This window comes from Seriola aureovittata, chromosome 16 (genome assembly GCF_021018895.1).
Source record: "Seriola aureovittata isolate HTS-2021-v1 ecotype China chromosome 16, ASM2101889v1, whole genome shotgun sequence".
Classification (NCBI taxonomy): Eukaryota; Metazoa; Chordata; class Actinopteri; order Carangiformes; family Carangidae; genus Seriola; species Seriola aureovittata.
In genome coordinates, this window is record NC_079379.1 from 9,963,743 (window position 1) to 9,989,302 (window position 25,560).

Below are 25,560 nucleotides of genomic sequence, written 5' to 3' on the forward strand. Positions count from 1 at the left end.
ATATAGCTGGTAAAGGTGGAGCTAAGATGAATACTTTATAAGCTGTTGGGTAACTTAATTTTAAACTGCATTATATTTTATGAGCTGATCATATATATTTTTGGCACGTTACCATGATTTATGAGATTTTTTCTATTTGAATTATGACGAGCAGCGTAGGTTAATTTTTAAGCTGCCATATGCTGCCTTATAAATACAGCAATAGCAGAATCTATTAACACAGATTGCAACATTTGATTAATTAATCTTATTTATACATGTAGGTTGGCTGAGCTTACCATACAATCACGCACAGATGCATAATTAAAACGTAGATCAGAGAGCATATGATGTGCAGGCTCGGTGAAAGCAGCCACAGACAGGCATAAACGGCGTTCAACTTAATATCACTCAGATGTAATGACTGTAACTGTAATTATTGTAAAAGCAGGTCATGCTGTTGTATTAATTAAACTATGCAATAATGATAAATGAAAAGGTCACAACATGGGATATTTGTTCAACAAACTATGGTTCCGAAAATTGACCTTTGAACTGAATCGCTACCTTGAGCAGCCTCAACAAAAAGCACAAAAAGATGAATTTAAACAAGAACACTGTCCCTAAAATAGAGCTCACCTGTTGTAGCATAAGTAGTTGCACTTGTTTGTGAGAAGGTTGTTATTGTGTCAGCTGAATAACAGGAAGGACAAAATGTTTCAGATGTCTCTGAAAATAGCATTTTGCTTTTTGCATTTTTCTTGGTTTTAAACTGTGTCACACTGTGACAGTGTCCCACCCTGTGTGAAAGACTATGAGACCTCTCCCATGGCAATCAATAATCCAGTCCTCTCTGTCAGCACCATAAGGCCACGTACAGTAGACTGTTTGGGATGAGTCACCCTGAGCGGAGGTACAGGATGTCCTTGAGCCCGGTCGACCGAACCTGGATACATGAACCGATTCATTCAGACATTCCAGCTCAGACTCTCTCTGTGCTTCTGACTACCTGTTGTCAGGTTATGACGCAGCGGTTAATCATCATGTGCGGGGGGGCTGATGCTGCCGCCGAGAACATGGTCACCTTCACCCCAGGAAGTATTGATTTCTGCGTATTTTTGCAATGGCTGCTTTACTGAGTTGGAGTTGATATTGTATTCTTCCGAATGGCTCAGATGTGACTGATTGGCAGTGAGTCAGCAGCAGGAAAGGAATAAAGCAGCAGACAGTTTTTTTTGTGTACATGAGCAGCTGGGTTTTGATTTCACCTGTTTGACGCTGTAAATGAGTGGTTGCTCAAGGCTGCTGCCGCATGTAGGAGGGATGGAGGTTTACACTGTAAAGAACCACATTCCTGTAGAACAATCCTTAACTACGCAATTCAGAGACGGAAGAGGATGAAACAACAAAATACTATGGCCAGTCGTAATGTTTCTGCGTAATATAATCCAAACCTAACCTTCTCCCCAACCTAAAATATAAAGCAGTATCAAAGATTAAAGGCCCTGCATACCCACACAGGTTTGGTTGATCATAACTGCTCAGGTTTTACTTGTGCAAATCCAACAGATGCTGGGATGATGACAGTGGAGTGACGGTGATGCCAGTCCAGTCTGTACATGTCCAAGGTCCAAAGGTCTGATCAGCTAAAACAAAAAAAAAATATAAAAAATACATGGAGGCAAAGATCAGGGGTTTGCAGGGAAAACTGAAGTAACCAACAGTATATAAAGCTCTTTAATTCAACTTAACCTCAGCCAGCTACATTAAAATACTGCTTACATTTAAATCAATAACAACAATAGTCCAAGTAAGTTATACATTTAACAAATCATCGTCTACTTTTACTACCAAGTAAAGGGTCTCAGTACTTCTTCCATCATTGGCTTTCCGTGTGTTTTGGCTTACAGACCGAACAACCATTTATCTTATGTGTGGCACTTACTCTAGGCCTCTTCAGTAATGATTGGTTATCTGCCTGGTGCTCTGTTCACATGACAACAAACTGAAACCTATTCAGTATCATATAATGGCTGCAGGTTTTTTGTTGCGACTCTGAATAGGTTTATCTCTCGGTCTCGTAATATGACCAGAATGGCACCACATGGAGTTTTGCCCCTGCAGGCATTTTAGCAGTGAAACGTAGCTGCACAAGTCGTCTTTTGTAAACATGTGATGTGTATGAAGAACAGAAAACTATTCATGGACTGGACATGTGAGAAGCAGTGGAAAACAGGAAAGAATTTGTTGTTTAGTAATAAAAAAATCCACTCATGCACTGAATGAATGACACTGATGACGAGTTATACACACTGAGAATATAAAGTATATACTACTTGTCACATGGGTATCCCTGCACCTAAGTGTAAATTGCATAAAGGAGATAAGAATTGGTATAAATATAATCTTCACATTATGTGTAATAGAAAATAATTTTCGCTGCCTCCAGTCAGGTTAAATAATGTCACTTGTACTGCCTATACACCCAGGAGATGAGCCTAATTTTGTTTAGTCACAACACTACGGTTGAAAGCTGCGGCTGTTGTGAGCTCTTCAGAGATTGTTGAGAAAAATGAATTTCTTACATAACATTAACAGTATTTGAAAGCACTATGAAATGCGTAGCGTAGTCATTACATTTAATTTAATGTTTGTATAGGATATTCAGTGTCTGTTTACCTATTGCTAAAGTCTCCGCACTGCCTGCTGTGTTTTACAAGTGCATAATGAAAATCAGTGGCAGGCACATAACATCTACATACCGGGCCCAGAAATGAAATTAGTTCAACATCTGATTATGCGTTTGCACAAAGACAGGCAGTGTGCAGGGAAATCAGCTGGCTCCACATAACAACATGTGGGAGGAGAAGAGGCTCCTCGACATGCCTCACCTGATTTGAACTTTTGAGATAATGGTATCATCTCCTCCAAACTGTTACACAATCATATTTGAGTGTTTCCTAACATGAGGAGATTTCATCCCCCCTCCACCTCATCATAACTTTAAACCTCTCTCGCTCTTCTTCCTCTCTCTCCTCTCAGGAGTCCTTTGTCTCCTGGAGCACGATGAGGAGTACGTCTTCACGTTGCCCTGTGCCTACGCCCGCTCCATCCTCACCGTGCCCTGGGTGGAGCTCGGGGGCAAAGTCTCCATCAACTGTATCAAGAGCGGCTACTCGGCCACCGTCACCTTTCACACCAAGCCTTTCTATGGGGGGAAAGTCCACAGGTGAGTGTTACTGTGCAGTTCTTTGTCTCTCGCTGCCTGTCTTTATCCATCCATCTCACTTTGAGAGAAGACATGAGCAACTGGTTCTTCTTCTCTTTCACTTTAGTCATAAATACTGTGAGTAATGAGATTATAGGGCACTGACAGTGGCTTCATGCTCCACAGTGTGATTACATTAATAAATGTGGCTTGCATTGACCATTTGTTAAATATTGGATATTAGGCAGATTATGTCACCTACTACTGATGTAATGAAGCTTCCTTTCAGGCTGTAAATCCTGCTGTGGCCTTTTATAACATTTTGCTCACATCTGTAATTATTCTGCTGTTTTACAGGTGAATTTTCACTTTAAAAGTTTTAACACTTTCTAGAACATGAAGGCTACGCTTCCTCATCTTGGTTAACACCCTTCCACCCCTCTGCATCTCATGTTGATATTTATTTTCTTTCACTTGATTGGATGGGATAAAACACAGGAAATATTTTTCATGATTTGACTTTGCCAAAGACAATATTATCATACAGTAACACAAAGCCCTTAATTAGTTTGCCATCTGCAATTAATTAAGAAAAAAAGACACACTGAATAGATGCTCCCAAAAAGAGGATTTATTAAGTGCAGTCATGACCTTTCGGCATTACGCATATGCATCTTCATCCGTAGATGTCACCTGATTCTAACCAGGTGTGAATTGAGCCCATCAATTACGTTAATATCAGGTCAAATTATTCACAGCACAAAGCTAATTGAACATAACATCATTAGAATATAGTGATGTGGCTAGTAAAGATAATTATTAGTCAGCTACATCTTACTAAGTCGGGAATATAAGAAGGTTTTTCAAAGCATGAGTGTGTGATTGAAGAACAGCAGCATGCTTCCTGAGATTTGCCATAAAGCAACTTCCTTGTTTACTGTAAATCAATTCAGCTGTACAACAATAAATCAGGCCGAGGGTGGCACAGTATAAATGTAGAATGGAAGTCAGTAAAAGCTTCTTTAGCAGCATAATTTCTGCTTCTGCCTCATTATCAGTGATTGAAAGTGATAAAATAATCCCTCAAAGTCTGAAGTTTAAAATGAAAATGCTCTAAATGCCTGCAGTCAACTGTCCTGTAAGTCACAGGCAGTCAGGGCAGTCTTCCAACAACGGTCTCTCTGTTTTGCCGATGCAGAGTGACGGCAGAGGTCAAACACAACCCGACCAACACCATCGTGTGTAAAGCGCAGGGTGAGTGGAACGGCACGCTGGAGTTCACCTACAGCAGCGGGGAAACCAAAGTGATCGACACGGCCAAACTTCCAGTCACCAGGAAGAAGCTGCGACCAGTGGAAAGACAGGGGAGAACAGAATCCCGGTGAGAAACTCATTATCACTGACTTTATGCAGTTTTTTACATCGGTTAATTTATGCTGGGGGTAATCCCAGATGTGGGAGCTGTTAATTTACTGCTTCTGTGTTTTACATGTGCTTGTAGGCGGTTATGGCAACATGTCACCAAGTCGCTGAAGGAAGGGAACATCGACGAGGCCACGGAGCACAAACACAGGCTGGAGGAGCGACAGAGAGGGGAGGAGAGGCAGAGGGCAGCTGATAACAAACCCTGGACACCCAAATACTTCTCTAAAGAGGTAAAGTGTAGCAGGATAAGCTTCTGGGAGCCACACTACAACTGCGATAGGGAGAAGTGAAACTGAGTGATCTTGTTAGCAGTGACAAATTCTCCTCTGTGTAATCCACAGACCCACTATGATCAGTTTTCATAGGGACTGCTTCTTCAGTGGAAAGTGGTTCTTCTGAAAACTGATCCCAGCAAAGTCTGGATTATCCAGAGCAACCAAAAGCCCCTTTTTGACCAGAGTTCCTGGAACGATGTGACACAAGCTAAATTAGGAACTAAAAGTCCCTTTTGCACATTCCTGTAAGTTTGTGAAGCAGACAACATAACTTATGTTGTGTCACATGTCCGGCTGTGCCAGCCAGTGCTAAAAGTGCACCTTTTGTGTCTGACCAGTCAGCACAGCAAACTCGACCACAACAGTTCCTGGGCCGACACAAAGTAAGTACCTCCAAAGCAGGGGCTTTTTCTGGCACCAGGAAATACGGCTGAGGAACTAAATTTAGTCCCCGGGCCTCTAGAAAGGTTTCTGCAGTGAAATCAGGTCATCAAATGTCACATTTCCAACTTGTGAACACTACAAACAAAATTCCTTTTTTTTTTTTTTTTATTACCGCCACTGCATTGGGGTGGAGCCAGAAAACTCAGATGATATATTTTACAGAAAATGAATTGGTCTGCATGGCCGGACCATTTGAGCGAGCTGACCCCCTTTAGGTCTGTTGTTCATCTTTCGGGGTCACCAATAACATTTTCAAGGGTCTAATAAATTTCCTTTCCCCACATGTGCAGGGAGAAGGTTGGATCTACAACAACCCACTGTGGAAGTCGACCTGACAGCAGAGCGACGCTCTCCTCTCACGGACAACAACCGAGATTCTGCCTCCACACGCTGAGGACGGCGTCTCACACAGACCTTCGGACCTGAGCTTACAGACTCTCAGAGCGACACCATAGAGACACAAACAGGAAACACGCAAGGTGCCAAAGGGATCTCCACTGTTATAACCAAGAAGGGGTTTGGAGCTCTTGGGACAGAAGTACATTTTTATATACAGTTAATAGTATTACTATTCAAAGTAGAGTATTTCTATTTTTCACCTTGCCAAGGCCTTTTTTGCACATGCACAGTAATGAAGTTTGCCACTGGTGTTTTACTTTTTTTTTTTTTTAAATGATCAATATGTTTTCTGAGACATGTCAGTGTTTGGTTCAAAGCTTTTCGTTTGTCATGCAGCGTTAGAATGAACTGATGGAAGTTCCCTGTAACATAAAACTGTAGTTGTAAATTAGTTGTTTGTAAAAGCACTTTTACCATAGAAATAAATTTACTATTTTATATCTATGGCTTTTACCAATCAGGGTGGTCTCTAAGAGCTTTATGGGAAATAAGAACACCTGACCAGATTTTAAACGATATAAATCCAGTGGTAAAATGTACTACATTAGACTATGTGTTAGTATATATTATTATACAGTATATTACAGTAAGCTACTGGAAAGTAAAGGCCCTGATTGTTTTGTCTGCACTATGAATGTATCTGGACACATTTTAATAGTGATTATGCCAAATTCCCATCTTGTACTGTGCTACTACACGCTTTTTATTTTACCCTGTCGCTCCTTTGACAGTTTATCACCCACTGAGTGAGACGCCACCGCATTACCGACGCTTTCCATTACTACCTCTCTCATTCAGCTGTTCCAGCCATTAGCCAGTTTTTCTTCTTCTAAAAGAAAACACTGGTTTGTTTGTGGCAAAATGTTCCTGGGTGTCTTCTAATCTTTTTCTGGATCTGTGCCCTTACATTGGCACTTGTGTAATAATTAGGCAGCCGCTGCACACCCAGTTACTACGTCTCCTTGGGTCGCCCGTGGCGATGAATATGGATGAGCAGGCTTGCAGAAACACACAGCCATGTTCTCACATCTGGGGGCTGCTGGAAGGTTGCCTCTGAAGATGAGAGGATTATCTACCAGAATAACAATCATAGGGAGCTGGGGTAACCAGCCTGTTGGACAGAAAAGGAAATGCAACGGGTCATACAACCGTAGTACTCACATTCTCACAGTGCACATTTGATAAATTATGCTGCCAATTTCCAGATTGAATGGATTTCCTAAAAACAAAGAAGAGCAGAGATTAAATGAGAGTAATTAACAGTATGTCCACTTCATGTTCTTCTTCAATGAAAGTTTATTTTTTATGGCCTTATATATAAATTTTTTTTTTTGTCATGAAAGAACATTCACTTTACTCCTCACTACTTTTCCTCTCAGTTGTTCCTTCAGTTTAACTTTCAGGTGTATTGTAGTAAAGGTATTTTTAGCCAGGTGAATTTACCAGATGCCAGTTTGTAGCCTAAGCCATGACAGTACATGACATATTACAATACAGTACAGTACGTATTAAACCACTGAGAAAAACCTGTCACCTTCTTCCATCCACTGTTCATTCCTGTTTCATGACACTCGCCTTACATGAAACTAACAAGCAGTTTTCTATATCCAAAAGGATCCAGACTCACCTAAGTAGACAGTGATTGTGGATAAATGAAGGACTATCCATTAATAAAGACCTTGTATCTTTTTTTAAATGATCTCCTGTCATTATGTACAACTGTTATATAATGTCCTGCAGTCAAGTGATTAATCACACTAAATACTCCTCATTCACTCCGCAGGTAGACGACCTACGCTACACTTCATTTGTCACACCACAGGTCAAAGCAGGTACACACTCACTCTTTTTCGTAGAATAACTAATCCTATACAACTAGATAGACTGCCATAACTTTGGTGACTTTTAATTCTACTAACGTAGCAAATATGCTAATGATAGCATGATAAACAAACAAGCTGAATGCTACCATGTTTACGTGCAATTTATATATACGATCACATGTTGTTAGCATACTAGTACTCTGACAACATGCTAACAAGGTAGAAGAAAGAGTTAACAGTTAACAATGAATGTATATTAACAGTCACAATGTACTGTGGCAAATAAACAAGGATGGAAAGTAACTAAGTAGATTTTCCCAAGTATTCGATGCAAGTTTGTTTTTGAGGTACTTGTACTTTACTTGAGCATTTGTATTTTATGATACTTTTACTCCCCTACATTATTTAATAGCTAGTTACTTGTTAACTTTTCCAATCAAGATTTTATATGTAAACTTGTTATCAGTTTAGAAAATGTTAGAAATTAAACTACACAACAGTAAAGAAAAACAGTAAAAAGTCATTACTTTATCAGGGTTTCTGCAGTGTTGAGCAAAGTCATTTAAGACATTTATAATACCACATGGATTCAATTTTGTACCCGTTTCCCCATCACACTGGCCATAGTATGAAGGTGATGATGGAAAACTAGCAGGGATGGTATGGACCTACATTTTCTTTTAGTGTTTCCTAGCAGTGTTTAACACAAAAACCATATAATTAATGCAACCTGGACTGACAGCAGTTCGTGGAATAACAGAAATTATTTCCAGTCCTGCAACTATTTGCCAATTAATCCATCAGAAGGAGCTTATTCTGACAATTAATTAATCATTTGAGTCTTTGTTCAGCCAAAAATGTCAAACATTTGTTGCTTTTAGCCACAGATTATAAATATTTGCCGCTTTTGTCGTGGAAAATAAATCAAACATCTTTGAGTTTTGGATCAATGGACGGACAAAGCATGAGAAAAAACTGCAGGGGAGAGAAAATATTTAAGAGTTCTGTAAATGTAACTTAAGATTTTTTAAAAAAAATACCCTCTAAGGCCTTTTTTTGAGGAAACTGACGCCAGTGCTATTTAAGACATTTCAAGACTTTCAGATACCCTGCTGCTAGCTTTCACACATTCAACTTATGTTTTATTCAGGGTTGCCAAGCATGTATTGCGCTGCTTTGCATACTGGACATGCAAGTACAACCCTTCACAAAAAGGTTCTATTCAGCTCCACTGGAGAAACTAGGTTTCAAATGCCTTAAGTAAGATCTATTAACATTAGGAGGTTATCTGTTAAAGTAAGGCTTTACATTACCCAACAAATATTTACCCACATACCAAGATTTCAATCAGTGTCTTTACAATGACGAGCATGCGACTCAAACCCACCACCAATTATCCTCACCACACTGTGTATTAGGTCATTTTTTGTACATACTGTTGCAGACTCAGAAGCAAGTATCTTCATTCAAAGGCTAATGCTGCCATCAAGTGGTTCACTCCGTCTTCATCTAGGTTTAAAAATCAGATCTGCACAGGAAAATCGTAAATGCACAGTAAAGACTTAAGAAAGTTTTAGCAGGGGAGGGAACACCATAATAACAACAACTTACACAGATGTTTTCATTGAAGTGTGTATTTAAAGATGGCTGAACAGAACAACAATGTAAAAATGTAAACTTTGAAGGTGAGCAGAGAGAAGCGGGGAGGGACTGCATCAAACCAAAGAACGGTGTGGGGGACAGACGGCACTGAGCTACTAAGAAATGAGTGAACTTAGTAGAGGAAAGAACTGTTCCACCGTTCCTAATTCAAAAAGGAACACAAAATGAACAAAAGGGAAACAAACTGTACATCACATTAAGGCTTAGTCTGATCTCTCTCCTTTTGACAAATGAGAAATCAAAGGACATGACACAGTTTTAGGCGTTGTGTAACTGAATAACAATGTGGCATTGTGTCAAAGGTCTGAAGCCTGAAATGGTGACACACAGTTGCAGAGAAGATCAAAAGCAAAGAGAACAAAGTGATTCACGTAAGTTTTTTCTATTTTTTTTTTTAAAAAAAGGTGTCAAGAAAAAATAAAGAGGAGAAACTAATAAAGTCACTTTTTGTGAGATGTGACAAAAAGAAGTACAGTTGTATGATGTGTTAGTCTTTTGATGTGTCACTTATTTGATAAAAAATAAAAAGGTTACTGAAGCGTGCACGTACAGAAACTCCTTTAGTGTTTACACATGGCATCTGTAGGAACCAAAACACAAAGAACAGTGCAGTGCCCATAGGAGAAGTCGTCAAAGGTTACTGCTGATTAGAGCTGTGTCCCAATCCTATTCTGTATACTCGAGCTTTAACCATCAGTTGGGGTGGGGGGTGGGGGGGGTGGGGGGGGTGGTTGGTCTGTGGGTTGGACAAAAAAAACAATTACAATATGTCATCTTGGACTTGGAAACTGTGAAAGGCATTTTCTAAAAGTATTTTCTGACATTTTACGCTCCAAACAATTAAAAACAAAAATAACTGTTAGCTGCAGCTCTACTATAAACTAATATTACTAAGTATACACTATGCACCAAATATTGAACTGATTCTGAGGTACTTTAACAAAGCAGACGATCAATTAATTGTTTGAGTCATTTTTCAATGCCAAATACTTGTCTGTTGCAGCTCCTCAAATGGAAAGGCCTTTTCTCTCATTCTAAACTGTATATTTTTCTGTTTTGGACCATCTATCAGTCCATCAGGCAAAACAAAACATTTACTGACGTCACCTGTGAAACTGTTACAGGTTTTTTTTTTTGGTTTTATGACATTTTATAGACAAAAACATAATCAATTAATTGAGAAAATAATTGGCGGATTATATATGATAATGAAAATACTTGTTTGTCACCCGCACACTTACAGACATATTTGAGAATAGCTGTTTATTCTACAATGAACAAACTAGATTTGAAGGGAAATGATTAAAAATTAATTGGTAAGCTTTTTAATTGAGTGATATTTGCTTGTTTTACATTTTAGATTTGTTGTTTATCTGTTAATGAATTAAATATGTTTTGTTTTTGTTCATCACCAAGACAATTTTGAAATACATCACATTGGGCTCTGGGAAACTTCTGGACATTTTTGTTATTTTTTTTGACATGTATAATAACAGCTAGTTGAAGTACTAATGCTCACTGACTTATTTAGAGAACAGCGGTTAATTCTACAGTGTGAATAAGCTACATACTCACTACCTAAGACTTGTATGCAGTATGGAATTGGGACACAGCTCGAGAGTATCCTTAAGTTTCAGACAGTGATGGAAGTTCTTACCTTTCCTGACCTCAGTTAACATGTCTTCTCTAATTTCAGTACAACTACCCCTCTTCACAGTTCACCATTGTCTATTTCCAGACATCTTGAAAATTTCCAGTTTCCACTGCATCAGTCTGGTCAAAGCACCCAACCCGCCCCATTGATACATAATGAGCTAAACAAAACGTTAACAAGGTAGACTATCACAAATGAACGAGGTGATGATGACCAGCGATGAGGCACTAGGCTTTGCTCACTGAACTAGAGAGCTCCCTCCGCCTAATTTATTATCACTACTTTTTACACACAGTTGCTTGCTTCCGTCTTTAAAATCCTAGCAGCAGAAATATACAATCTATGCAATTCATGAAAAAGGGGGGAGGGGGGAACTTTGTAAAAATTCACATTCATTCTTTCAACAAAATCTCAAGCCCCTCTGTACAAGAATTATTGCATTCACTGTTCTATTTGTTGTCATACAAAACAAAAACAAACAAAAAGAAACAAAAACCCCTCCAAAAACAATCACATAATGAAATTAAGAGAAGAACAAAAACTGCATATTTAAAAATCACCACACCATTGTCCAATATATTACCATCCTTTTAGACATTTTCTTTACATAACATATTTACATATTAGGCCAATTTTTCTTAAAGAATTTGTTGAAAAATAAGGGTCAGGGAGCCAGGCAGATGTAAATGATGATGATGATGATAAAAAGGTTAATATTACAGATGGGCTGTGCCTAGATGGTAACGTTCCTCCATACCGCATACTGTCCTCTGTACACGTGTCAGGAACAAAGTCCTCAGCTTTCACTCCTGCGCTTCCTCACTCTCAGTAATAAGTTCGCATGTGCCATGGAGCAAGGTCGATGGGTCTTTGGTGCAAATGTTCCTAGTCTTCTCTCGTTTCCCCTTCACCCAACCCCCGTACTGATAAGCAGTTAATAAAAGTACCACAAAAATTAACAGACGCCAAACCAAGTAGAGCAGCCCTATACCTTGCCACACATTCAAGTACAAATTAAAAAAATAAACAAACAACAGAAAAACAAAAACAAGAGAAAAAAAAAAGCAAGACAGCGGTCCTCAGGATAAAACGGACAATAGTTCTGGAGCTAGCCAGATACGACACTTCAACTTCCTCAACACATGGGGGCGCCCTAATGAGAAGCGCTTGAGACCAAATGGCCCCTGTGTTCTTCTTCATTGGTTGTTAGAGGTTTCTTCGCATTTATTTGTTTGTTTTCCTAGAAGAGTTCATCATCATCATCATCATTACTTCTTTTGTAGTTTCTTGCCTTTCCTCAGGACGAGCTTGTTCCTGATGTGTCCTCGCTTCCTCTTGGCGGTCTGCTCAGACAGAGGGGGGGAAAAAAAAATCTATTTACAAAACATTCTGTAACTGAGATAGTTTGATCCAGAATCGACGAGGTATAATTGGACATAATTGATGTGTATATGAAACAGAACTCATTCCTGTGATCTGATAACCATGATAAATGATGAAGGATGTCACAAGAACCAATACTTGATGCCAAAATTCTGAATATGTGACAGTATTTGTTTTTCTACAGCACAGTGGGAGTAATGCAGAAAAACAAGATACTGTACTGTAGGTGCCGTAGGTACTGGAGATGTGATTCTTCTGGGACTTAAGAGTGTAATACAATAACCCCTACAAGCGTCTTAGTCTGACATCAAACTTGAAGAGAAGAAGAATACAAGTGCAGTAAACAATAACAACAACAGGCAGAATGGCAACAGCAAGTGCGGGTACAGCAACAGGTCTGCTGCGACTTTAAGGAAAAAAAAAACAAAAAAAAACACGGCGTGTGTGGAGATATTTTGTATTTGATGCGGATCATCAGGGACAAGTCATAGATGACCAAAAGCCAGGATGCAAACAATGCCACAGAGCATTTCAAATGAAAGGAGGAAACACCTCGAACTTATCTAAGCAGTTCAAAGACAGACATCCGGATCTTTACACAGAATTCTGTGCGAGTGAGTTTCAGTTGTTAAACTTTATATCAACAACATGTTGTCAAATGTTAATGTCCTGAATTGTTACTGTTATTTTTGTAAATTGCAGCAGCTGGCATCAAATTTCATAGGTAATGTCACCGACTACAAAAGTTCTGGCATCGTGACATTGCTATAAATGATTACGACTGATTTTAAAGGGTGACAACAATCAATAAGTACACATTATACACAACATCGTTTTTTAAAACTTAAATTGGAGAGTTGTTTAGTATTGGAAATATTCATAAAGAGTAACTTAACTCTCCATATGAATTAGTCGGTTATATATAGTCACTTTATTTCACAGGTCCCAGCCGGTAGTGTTTGTTATAACAGATGTTTTTTTTTTTGTTGATGTTTTTTTGCCTTTTCCAACAGAAAATCCAGAAATTTTGTCCTCAGAACCAAAAAAGTGAAAAATCTATGACGTGGATGAATGTGCTTCTATTACAAAGCAGTGTCACTTATCCCACCCACACACACATCCAACCCTTTACATATACATACATAAATCAGCTGTCAGCAGTGTGGGGAGCATATAGTATGTTAATCTAAGCTAAAATAAGTAACTCTTCAAAGATGTCCCATGGAGACTTGGGGAAGCTCAACTCGAGTCACTGTCACTGCTTTCCATGTTGGCAAGTGAAAAAGATGCTTCTTGTGAACGGGACAAGTTCAAATGAAAACAGGGTGTTAAATTGCTCTTTAAACACACTATCCAATTTGCAGTCAGAGTCAGACAAACCAGTAGAGATGGCTGTTTTTTGGTGGCGTAACTATTAAAAAAAAAAAAATTTTTAAAACCGGAAGGCAAAAATCAATGCACTGTGATGTGACATCTATCACTGAAAGGACCGACCTCTTTATAACGAAATCTTTCCTGTTACCTTTTTGGAGGTGTACTTCTGCTTGGGCACTACACTGCGAAGCTTGTGGTCCAGAGGCTCTCTGTTGTCCAGGTTCTTCACCTTGTAGATCCTGACCAGCCAGTGCTCCGATGTGAACGCCTCCTCCAGGTGCTTGAACTTGATGTCCTTGTTGCCGATCTCAGCGTTGCGTGTGCGATCGAAGCCAGGTGGTGTCCGGAAGTCCAGCTGGGACAGGGGAAGGTCGTCATTTCATTAATTTGCTGGCAGCTAGTGGTGTGTCTCGGTCAAAAATGACACATGCAAACAGCTTTTTGGTTTAAAGAAATACAGGGTTTCACAAAATTAAATTTAAAGTCTTTTCAAAACTACATAGACTGCAATTTAATACCTGCTTAACGATGATACTGGCTAAAGTATGCTTGAAGTACATAATTAATTAACTGAATGTGGCCTAGGACTGGATAAGCAGCAGAATGAATGGATGGATTAACCAATTAAAAATAATTCATTCTTTTTAGAGCTGCAATGATAAGTCATCAAATGGATTAGTCCACTGAAAGAGAATCTGCAACTATTTTGATAATCGATTAAACATTTCAGTCATCACGAAAAACTGAGACATTTTCTGCTTTTAGCTACTAAATGAAAATGCTGCGTTTTTTGTTCATATACGATAGTAAACAAAGTAGCTTTGAGTTTCAGACTGATGTATGAACAAAACAGTCAAAACAGCAGTCTAGAGAGAAGACTTGTAAAATAAATGTAAGACTTTTTAATACCCTCTGAGGCCTTTTAAGGAGAAAACCTTTAAGTTCTAAATTCAAGGCTTTTAAGACTTCAAGACCTGCAGATACCCGGTAATAGTTTGACATTCTGGGAAACACTGCCTCTTACCATGAGTTAGATAAGAAAGCAAAAAGTTTAACTATTCGTTTAAAGAAAAACTTAGAAAAGGGGGAAACTTGTGCTACATGATGAGACAATAGACTTATGAAGACTATGAAGAAATGCAACTTCTTTTTCATTTTGTCCCAGCCCACAGCTGTTTTATTAATTTAAACATTAGCACTTAACAGATAAAAACAAGGACAAACATAATTTAAATACAAGTATAAAAGAAAAACAAAATGTTTGATAGCACTTTGATGATGGCGTAGTGTCTGCCCTTTAGCAAATATTACATCACACTTTGTAGGAGCCACTTACAGCCTCTTGTTCCTCTTATTCTGCTGAAAAAGCCCTTGACTGCTCCCCATCCAGCCTCTGCTCCTGTTACTGTGTCCTTCTCACATTTGATTTGCCCTTGTTACCTCGGTTCTAAAAGCGACACTCTCCGTCTACCTTTCCTCTATTGTATTTTTCTCCTGTTTCCTTCTTTCTTTTTCAGACCTTATTTTCACTCTCCCTTTGTGTACCACGTCCCTATATACAGTAAATCCTGTACGCCTTCAGGCTGCTTCAGAGGACACAGAGGATGAAATATTAGATTATTATTAGCCACAAAAGTTTAGTCTCTTGACACATATATATTGTGCTTTTCAACTTTTCATTTAAATGTTATGAAAAGGAGATAAATGTGACTGTTTTGGGACCATGCATTGATTCTATTCATTATATCCTCTCCACTCTGTACTGTATTATGCATTTTCAGTATTATCCTTTAATCTCTTGCTGCTATAAACTGCATCTTCAACTATCCTGTACTCTTCTACCCCACTCTTCTTATTGTCTTTTCCTGATGTCCTCTAAGCCTTATTTCCCCTTGTCACATCCCGTTTCCATAAACCTAATCTACTTTCTCTCTTCCCTCAATGGGCTCACTGCGTCCTATCCTCTGTCTCCTACTGTGCCTCAGTCTCTCCATCTCTTTCCACCGGAACATCTCTGTGAGCTGCATAGAGCTTTGGCTGTCTGACTGCGGATGGCGGCTGCATTGATTCTCCCATCTCAGCCGAGCTGTTGGCCGGGCCACATCTACAGCAGGGATGGAAGCACCTGGCAAGAAGGATCCCTCTCATCTCTGCTCCTACCTGCCAGAAGTGGCCGTGGCACATTTCAAAGCTTCTGCCAATCCTTCAGATTCCTCCTTCGTCCTCTTTTTCCTCCAAAACGCCACTCTCCAAACATCAAGAGATCCCCAAGGCATCTCCTTAAAACCTGTTCTGTCTGCCTGTCAGCCACCTCTGCTTTTAAGATACACTAGCAAGAAGGTTTATACCTTTGGTGATGGCAGCTGCTTGCTATTCTTTGGTAAAGCTTCATAAAATATAGTAGTAGTATTTTTTTTACTTCTTTGGTGAAGGCAGCTGCTTGTTACTTTCTGAAAATGGCACAGAGCTGGAACTTATTATTTGTAAGTGGATCATAACCCTGGAAAATCTCTTAAAATTCAGAAGTTTCACTCCAGCCCTGACTTCACCTCACAAAGATGGAAAAAATGATTTAGGACTTGGTTTTTTGCAATGTTACGTGGCCAGAGAGTGAAAACAGTCTTTACTTAGAACTTCTCCTCTCCTCACCTGCATTTCACCAAATCGATAATAGGACATCTTGTACATGAGACAGTTGAGCAGAGTTGGTGAACCGGCCTTGTCCACCCTGAACTCTCCTTGTGGGGTGAAGTAGTCACTCTCCTGAGGAAGACAAAGAGGGAAAATGAGGTCAAGAAAATGAGAGACAGGTATTCAATTTCACACTAACAGATAGGGTTCAGAAAGGACAGGTCCATGAAAATAAATGAATTGTATCAATTTCATTAATCAAAGCTACTGTGTTCACATAAACCTGTTCTCAGAAAATGACAATTACTACATTAAATGTTAAACAATACCATTTACAGCACATCCCTGAAACAAACAATAATTGACTGCTGTTTTCAGTGTGTCTCTATGCACTTAAAGGAAATGCACAAGATGTTAATTAGTGGACTTTAGAGGTGCTTGTATGTGGATTTTGCTAACTCTGGTGCCAGACAAGGTGTTTTTGCCCGTTTTTGTCTTTTTGCTAAGCTAAGCTAACAATCTGCTAGCTGTGTCCTCATATTTGCCAAACAGAGTGCTATCAAGAAAGCGACTAAGCGCATTTCTCAAACCTTTGAACTACAGTATTAAGTACCCGGGTTACAGTCAGCTTGCTCCAGTAAGCGGATTTCTAAAATGTCACGTAATCAAGAAACTCAGTTCTGTATTTGGGGTTGGGGGATTAGAGAAACATGGTTTCCCCAAATATATTCCTTCTAGAGGAGACAGATTTCTTGGCCATGAATACGGTTGACTGGGTTTCTAACATCCTTTTTACTTCTGATTATTCAGTCCAGCTAAAACTGAACCAACGCAAAGTAGTAGCCTTTGGAAGTCTAAATACGTTGGTTTCCACTGATGAGCACTTCACTGTAAGCAGCATATTGCTTCCAAAATAAGTTCAGAGTAGAGGAGAAATCTGGTTACTATAGCACATGTAAATTAATTTTGCTGTTGCCTATGCATTTTGATTTCCCTGTATAGTTTGATTACTTGAATGCATGTAAACCTAATGAATGTGTTTTTGGGGCTGATTCTTGCAGTGATGTGTGGTGCATTCATGTGCTGAGGAAGAGCTTCATGTCAGGTACTCTGCCTTACACAGGTAGACAGCAGTAACTAAAGGAAAAGTGAAGTTGAAAAGAAGAGGGTCTGAACTGTGAAGGTTGCTCAGCCAATATGTATAACATCTATTTAAGTTGTAACACCTTATTTTTAATGTATTTTTAAGATGAATATTCACAAAAAAGAAAAACATAATCAGAAACAATCTAAAGGAAATCTAAGCTAGGCTAGTTAGCTTTTTTCAGGACTAGTTTCCTGTCTCACACTCACCCTGATATCTTTCGGGTGCTCTCCTTCCGCTATCCTCACCATCCACAGGAACTTGTTTATATCGTCCCCTGAGTAGCCGATCACTCCTCCAAAAATGATCAACACGTAGTCCACATCTAGCGACCTCATGATTTTATAGGCTGCACTCTCATTGGATGACATGGCTTTCCCCACCTGAAAACAGCAATGAAGAATGACAAGTCACACTTTAATTGGTGTTTCTTCGGTTTCACAAAGCAGGGTGCTTCAACACAGAAGTGGCACAAAAACAGGAATTATTAAAGAGAGATCCATCATGCATTTTCTGTAATTACATTTCCCATGGACAGGTGCTGAAGAGACAACAGGCGGCAGGTAGAAAGCGAGAGAGAAGAAAGCTAGAGGGCTTTAACAGACTTAACTAAAAGACAAAAACATTTCTCTACATTTGGCAGCAGAGAGAGAGAGAGAGAAATAAAAAAAATAAAAAAATCAAACCCACAGAATCTGACAGCAATTAACTGAAATCCCCCTACAGTGTAAATTCAATGGGAAAAGTTTAAGCAAACAAGATTATCTGGCTTGTTGGAGGGAGAGGTTTTATACAATGTAGCAATTACATAAAAAATTCACTGAAGAGCTTGCTAATCATGCAGCGGCTGCTAGAAGAAATCATTTGTTTCCCCGTCTATGCCTGCATCCAAAGTGCACAACAGGAAGACAGCACAGAGATGAAGACTAGAAACAGAATAAGTCAGACAAGTGACAGGCAAATGGCTCACCAGTGCTATATGACTGTTGTTCCATGTGTTGTTATCTACGAGCGTGGTCCTGTTGGCCATGCCGGCAATCTGGTAACCGTAGTCCCACCACGACATGACGCGGGCATGCTCGTCTGTGTTCTGTCGCAACCAGTAGTAAGCCTCCCTGAAGTCATCCAGGATGTTACGCGTCCTAACAAGGAAAATAAGGTTGACAGGTAACACTGTCGACAGGCATATGGCTGCGGAGGCTATTAATATTTCAGTTAAGACTTTGAATCAGAAGGGCAACAGCAGCTGAAAATAGAGCATCTGTGCATAATAAACTGAGGGTTAAAAAACACCTCACGCTTTGAACATTTATGTCCTAAATTTACCTCCAGCAGCGGGAGCAGACATAAAGCCAGGCAACCAATTAACTGTAGGTATGGTAATCATATTATGTCTGTGTGTGTGGGAGTGTATATGTGCGAGAGAAGAGTGACAGCCATGCTGCACCCAGTAGCACGGCTAAACCATTGTCTGACAACTGCAGAGGTATCATTAATATATGTATGAGAACTTGCGTCTACCATTTAGTCATGGCCTTCAATATTTCCTGCCTAATGCTTAAAGAGAATAATTATGCCTGTAAAGACTCTCAGAGAGAATAATATATCAGCTTTTTGTAAATTCAGCGATGGTCCACAGATGTTTTCTGTGACCTAGAAACACTAAGTTAAGCAATCACATTAAAGCTTATAGGTGCACTTATCAATATTTCCACAAACCTCTTATGAAATATACATGTCCTCCCTCTATCCTGCTGCTCTGTGTGTTTCTGCATACATACACATGCATTTGTGCTAATTCACATGCAAGGTGGAGCACGCCATCCCTCTGCATTAAGACCTATTACTTGAGAGTTTTCCCTACTCTTTGTGGCTATATAAAATCCATCAACGCATTACAACTGAAGTGTGTGTGTGCGCGTGTGTGTGCACGTGTATAATTCGTACCCGTCGTGGTTGTACGAGGCGAGCACCACACTGGGACTGGAGTAGGCGTTGCTGGTGACCCAGGTGCAGTGGACGGCGAACATCATCAGCAGCATCAACATCAACATGGTGACTATGGACTTAATGTTTGGACCCAAACCTTCCTCTGCTTTCTCCTGCTCTGACACATGCTTGCGCACCTTTCCAGCCTGCAGGGGGAGACAGACACTCTTATGATGGAGGGCAAAGTCTGAAGGATTCCAGAAATATGAATTATTGCGTGGAATAAATTATTGAATGAACTAATTGAACAAAGTATCAGAGAGCGTCTTTAAGCTTTCTGTGCTGTCTGAAGATGTATCACTGAGGATTGTGAGATGAACCCGGTGATGAGTTAATATTATTTTACTGCAGCTGCAGGGAATTGCAAAGAAAACGAAAACTTTGGTGAGGATCAGAAGTGCACATTATGAATGTGATTCTTTAAACAGCGTCTCTAATTACTTCCTCTGAAATTGACACTGTGGCTGGAAGTGAGCAATAATAGATGTTAATGAGACGAGATAGCATTTGAAGTCTGTAAGAAAATGTGAGAAACTGAATAGATCGCTGAAACTGCTCCTGTTGGTCTGACTCTGAAATGTAAATACAATTTAACTATATAACGAAGTAGCTACTGAACAAGGCACTTTAACAAATACATGTTGAATTATAGGTTGAGCGTGTGTCGTAAATGCACCCTGTGAAGCTTTCATGTCAAACATTATAATGCCAACGTTCTGTGAAGATCAAGCATCTCCAAAATGTCAACTTTTAAGGAGCTAAAACAGCCCTGCTTTTTCTGATTTGTGACATTGTATTTTTTTTGGGGGCTAATCCAGCATGTTTCTAAAATATTTATTTAGCTTAAGCAGTAGGATAAATCAGTCAACCCATAAGGGAACAATTTATGAGATACACTGTTTGCATGGACCAACTACACAGCTACGTTTTATTGTTGTTTACATTCAGTGTTTTTCCAAAAAACATTGCTAGTGTTCCAGAGGCCTGAAGAAACACTGAATGACTCTCACACCTCAAAACATCTGCAGAGCCTCATGTTTCGAAACCTGCTGTGTTTCTATCATCTTCAAGTGTTCTCTATTTCTTTCTTCTCTACAGCTCTGCTTTACTTTTCAGGTTGTTTAAAATGCATGGGCAGCATGTATTAAGTCTTCAAGCATATCAAAAGTGCATTACTGCATTTTTTTTCCTGCCAGTGAAGCAAGGGTGTGCAACAAACACACTCATCTTAAACACAATAGCAACGACGCTGTCTTCAAAAACAACACATTTCATTTTTGATTTTACAAAATGTGTTTCATAGGCACACGAACATTTCAGCAACACCTTCAGAGGAGAGGAATTATAATATGGACTGGTGTAAAAGAAAACCACAGAGTGGCTCAACAGTGAATACAGCAGTCAGTGGAAAACTCTAACAAAGTGAGACAGCTAAAAATCATGGCAACAGCATCAAACAGTTGCAGATGAATCACAGTTTACCCAAACTGGTGGTGAGTGAGGAGGGAAGCTAACAAACGGCTGACTGATAAATCCAAACCCCAAAGGGTGCTATAAAAGTGTGTAACAACAGTAACTAAGCAAAACATCTCAGTGACTGTTGTTTTATGACACTTTTTCACTTTTTCTGGGGTTTTTTTGTATTGAATTTTAAAATTTTTGGAAGTAAAAATCTAAGAATCGTGACATATGACCTGTCACAGGACAGTCAGTGAAAAGACAATTGCCTCAAAGACATCAATACAGTATCATAATGATTCCATCTTGACCTTGTCATAGAGATTCCCAGAATTCCTCTTGTCATCTTCATCACTGCTGTCTTCAGCAGGGGGTTTCTCCCTCTTTGTGTCGTCTCCCATGTAATGCTCAAAGACGCTGGCGAAGGCCACGGCTGACAGCATGCACACCACCGGCGTCAGTGTCAGCATCAGACGCACCATCACGCCGGCAAAATAGACTGCACTGATGGCGTACAGGGCCACTGGAGGGAAGAAGAAAAACGTGGCGGTGGGTGAGAGAGGTGGGAGTAGAGAATGAGAGAGTGGAAACAAAGAAGACAAAGGTCGGATGAGGAGAAAGAGGTGTGAAAGTGAAGGGGACACAGGAAATGAGACAGAGAGTGTGAAAAGGAGATAAAGAAGACGTGAAAAAGAGAAATTGAGTTGGCAGAGTAATGCTGCATAATCAGTCTATGTTAGATGTGCCACAACTCAAAACCCTAAATGGAGAGAGTGCTGGCTGCTCTCTGTCCTTGAGAAGCGCCGACCCGGCTCAACAGGTGCATGGCTAATCGATAGCGATAATTAGCTGAATCCAGACTGAGGCAGGAACAGGCTGCTGACGGCTCAAAGGTTCTCTGCCCTTGATCTGGGTTTGTCATATTGCTACCCAGTGGTTTTGTGAAGACGTTCATTCCTACTCCATGTTTTTCTTTGAGGCTGTTTAAAAGCTGCGAGTACATCACACTGCTGGAGGCAGAGACGAAACCGTCCAGGTGAAAATCAGTCATGAACCAGGAGGCATGCATTCAGATCACCAGGCAAGACTCCTGATCACTACACTTTGTCTGGCCATGTTTTTTGGTTTTTTTTATATTGACTGTTTAGATACATATTACAAAGCATGTATGTTTATTATAGCTTGCTGTTAACAAAGCAGATACATGACTGTAACAGCAGATAGATTAGTGATTAAAGGGCTATACTTATTAATCTGACAAACGATGAATGGCACAAAAGAGTTGTGAGGCAGCAGCAGCTATTTCAGAAAACTCCTGTTCTAGAAGCAAAAATCTCATGCACTCTCTCCACAGACTGAAAGTCGGGTGGCTGACAGTTGGATAGACATGAAACATGAATCAGCATAAGAAATGATAAGCTATGAAAGAAAATATCTGGTTCTTTGATAAAAAAAAAAAAAAAATGAATAAAAAAAGTTGAATGCACAACCCTGTGTGCATAAAACACCTGAGGTGGGATGTTCTCAAGGTGACTCTCAATGTGCATTTATGTATGAAATATCCAATCAGAGCATAAAATTCTGTGATGTGTGACACTAAATGATGGTGGAAGCAAAAATTGAGGAAACTGATACTAACAATCTGCAGCTTCAACTAATTTATTTTAGGTAAATTTTGGATGAATACAACAAATACGACACACTGTGTTCACAAATGTAACCTCTCCGATTCATGCTTTGCTTTTCAACGGCGGCTGAGGCTCATGGGTATTGTAGTATTTAGAGCCATCCCTCCACTCCATCCCAACATCCACTGGGGAACATTAATGCCAATGACAAAATGTCATGGAAAAATACATATTGATATTTTAGTCTAGACCAAAGTGGTGGGCTGACAGATGGACTGACAACGGATGACCTTGCCATCCCTAATTGCATGCTGCTGGCATGGATGAAAACATGATTTCTGAGAAACATAAGTTCAGATAATCAAAATAGGGGGGCATAATGCAAACCTATAGGATTGGTGCATTATCCAGCTTTTTGTAGCATACTTAATATTGAGTGTCCTCTCTTTCTGTTACACTGATGAGATCCTTAAAAAAAAAAAAAAAAAATTTGATAAAATGTTCCTACCAAACACTCGTTCATCGTTGATGTTCTTGATGCAGAACCAGAGGCCTGCTGGGAAGGTGCAGACCAGGATGTGGAGGTCAAAGAAGAAGGAGACCCATGTCGTCGGCTGGTGCTCCGACACTGACGCTATGATGGGGATGTGGATCTTTGCATAGCTGGGGATGGAGGGAGGGAGGTTGGGGGGAGGAGAGAGAGACAGACAGGATGTAATTCGTGATGGGTTGAGCGCGTTGGGAGTGTTGAGACAAATTATACAATAGATCCTCCTGATTAACTCACAGAATTATGAGAAAAAAAGATAATTTACCTCCCCAGCATGCTTATGGTAAAATATGAACAAATTTAGCATTACTGATGAGTAGTTTTCCTTTTTTTTCCTGCTGGTTTCTGATGTGCGTCTTCCCTCTTTATTCATTATGTGCTTTTACACAGAAATTTCTATATAATTTTAAATAGTTCTCTCTTAAGCGTTTTGTGATTACAGCTGGAAAAGAAAACACACAGCACATTAAGGAATTAGTATCAGCCTCCAAAGGAAAGAAGAAAAAAAAAACCAAAAAAACATCCCATACTGCCTCAGTCAGCAAATGGTGGGAGAATTGATTGGGTGTGCTGAAATACCAACACGTTGCAGTGCATTTGGAGAACACAGGGTGCCTGGTGCTATTTGGAAGTAACACAATAGTTCAGAACAGAGCCTGTGTTGTACTGTTTTCCCCTCTGGGATAGTGCAGAGGAGGGAGGCTATAGCTGTCTTAGAAGACACACACATGCATTCGATTGAACAAGTGTTCCATTGACAGTGAGAGTGTGAAGGTCAGTGGAGCTTACCCCGTGTCCCAGAGAGAGTAGAAACGACCACTCCATGGAGCGATGTATCCTAGAGAAAGAAAACACAATCAGTGAAGAAGTATACTATAGTGGATTTCTTATGCTTTCCATTTGAGCTTTGGAAGGTTTTAAAGGTTAGTTATAGTAAAAACAACTTTAAAATACTTTCATTTGGGTGTCCTTTGCTACAACAAAGTGTCATTATTTATACGGCAAACTCAGCCCAACTGTGCAGCTTTGAATAAATAAAACGTCAAATACTATCTGACCCACAGGCCAGGAAAAATGTGTAGCAGAGATTGCCTGAAGACAATGTAATGGATGTCTACAGTACAGTCTAACTGTTCACTGTGTGAAACTAAATTGAAATTTCCATCCAGTTATTTAAAGCCCCTGAAAATTGGTTTCTGAGCTTATGGTATTTCTCTACAACAATAAATATTCATGACTAAATACACAAGCAAGATAAAAGATGAAAAAATATTCTATTTATTAAGAGTTTTAAAAAAGTACACTGTGGAGTTTCTGAACACTAGAATCCCTATAGTGTAATGCTCTGGTTGTGTGTTTTAGTGAGAAACGCTGAATATATTTCAGTAGAGGATGGCTCTAAGAGTCAAAAACAACTAATCTGCTTCATCAGGATGTGGTTTGATCAGATATTTGTGACAGAGCTGCCAACATCAGCAAACCCCTCAGCCACCATGACTTTCTGACTGAATGTTGCTAAACTCTGATAGGCACACAGCAGTTCTCTATGCTAAGAACTTGACAGAGAAAATAGGTTCTCTGGGTCTTTAAGAACATTCAAGTGAAGCCCTGTGACTAAACTGTATAAAGCTGAACTATCTGCCCACTGTGGTTCAAACCCAATAAAAACCTCAGAGGAGACTGTGTCAATGCTGAAAATGTATTCTATTGATGGTACTTAATTACTGAAATTGACTTGTTTATAAATGTAACTAAAACCATTTAAGCTGCAAATTAGACCGCACAGGGCATTTTATGTTCGCATACAAATGTCTTACGTTGGTTAAGCTTTGATCTGGAATACATTTCGGCTCTGAACTGTTGCCTTGGGGCTCTCAGCCAGTCACACACATTCACAGACAACACAAACAAAAGCCTCAGCTCCATATTTTAAATTTTGTGACGCGTTTTCCGCAACATATACAGATGTACCATGTCAAGAGATATTGAAAAATGTGTTTAATATGATGACATAATCACCATCGCAAAAAAAAAAAAAAAAGAGCACTTTTACCATAAGAATTTACAGAGCACTGAACAAAGCAGGCGAGAGAAAGAAGTGGAAAAGCAGCAAAAGTGAGTTGAAGGATATATTTTGAGAGGTGATTTAAAGGATGACACTGATTTAACCGATCAATACTTGGCTCTGTGTTCAAGATACTGAGGAAACCCACCAGGCTACTCTTCTGTTGCAGAGATTTTTATGAGATGAAAAACTCTGACAGACGAGAGCAGGGCTTGCAAAGACTTGCTACAAAAACTGGCTTATCACCAAACAGTCGCTGACTCCCACTGCTCCATTCAGATGGCTGACAGATCACAAAGTTTATCGGGCATCCAGCTAAAGCCAGTATACCCAACAGACCAGACGTCTGCATCAACATGAGTGGCCAGTCAGTTCTAAAGCAGGCAGGCAGGCGACCAATATAAGGACGCCAATATTTCTGTAGATGTAATGTGCCACCATCTCTTTGCTCTGGGCAAAAGGCCTGGCT

The 25,560-nt window shown here is 39.7% G+C and overlaps 2 protein-coding genes across 3 annotated transcripts in view; one reads left to right on the plus strand and one right to left on the minus strand.

The window, feature by feature from the left end:
- LOC130183777 (oxysterol-binding protein-related protein 10) overlaps positions 1–7,426 on the plus strand; it is a 90,593-nt gene extending 83,167 nt beyond the window's left edge. Inside the window, exons 10-13 of the mRNA XM_056399461.1 lie at positions 3,022–3,208; positions 4,386–4,568; positions 4,689–4,842; positions 5,622–7,426. Of these exons, the coding sequence (XP_056255436.1) occupies positions 3,022–3,208; positions 4,386–4,568; positions 4,689–4,842; positions 5,622–5,666 (569 nt within the window). The 3' untranslated portion in view covers positions 5,667–7,426. The remainder of the gene's footprint in view (positions 1–3,021; positions 3,209–4,385; positions 4,569–4,688; positions 4,843–5,621) is intronic.
- A 273-nt stretch (positions 7,427–7,699) lies between these two features.
- Positions 7,700–25,560, minus strand: part of LOC130183776 (dolichyl-diphosphooligosaccharide--protein glycosyltransferase subunit STT3B) — a 79,338-nt gene continuing 61,477 nt past the window's right edge. Inside the window, exons 8-16 of one of the 2 annotated variants that reach the window (XM_056399460.1) lie at positions 23,816–23,864; positions 22,985–23,139; positions 21,160–21,371; positions 19,349–19,536; positions 18,372–18,543; positions 17,611–17,784; positions 16,276–16,389; positions 13,775–13,981; positions 7,700–12,212 (exon numbers count right to left, since the gene is read on the minus strand). In XM_056399460.1, coding sequence (XP_056255435.1) covers positions 12,138–12,212; positions 13,775–13,981; positions 16,276–16,389; positions 17,611–17,784; positions 18,372–18,543; positions 19,349–19,536; positions 21,160–21,371; positions 22,985–23,139; positions 23,816–23,864 — 1,346 coding nt within the window. In that variant the 3' untranslated portion in view covers positions 7,700–12,137. The other variant, XM_056399459.1, reaches the window with a different exon arrangement.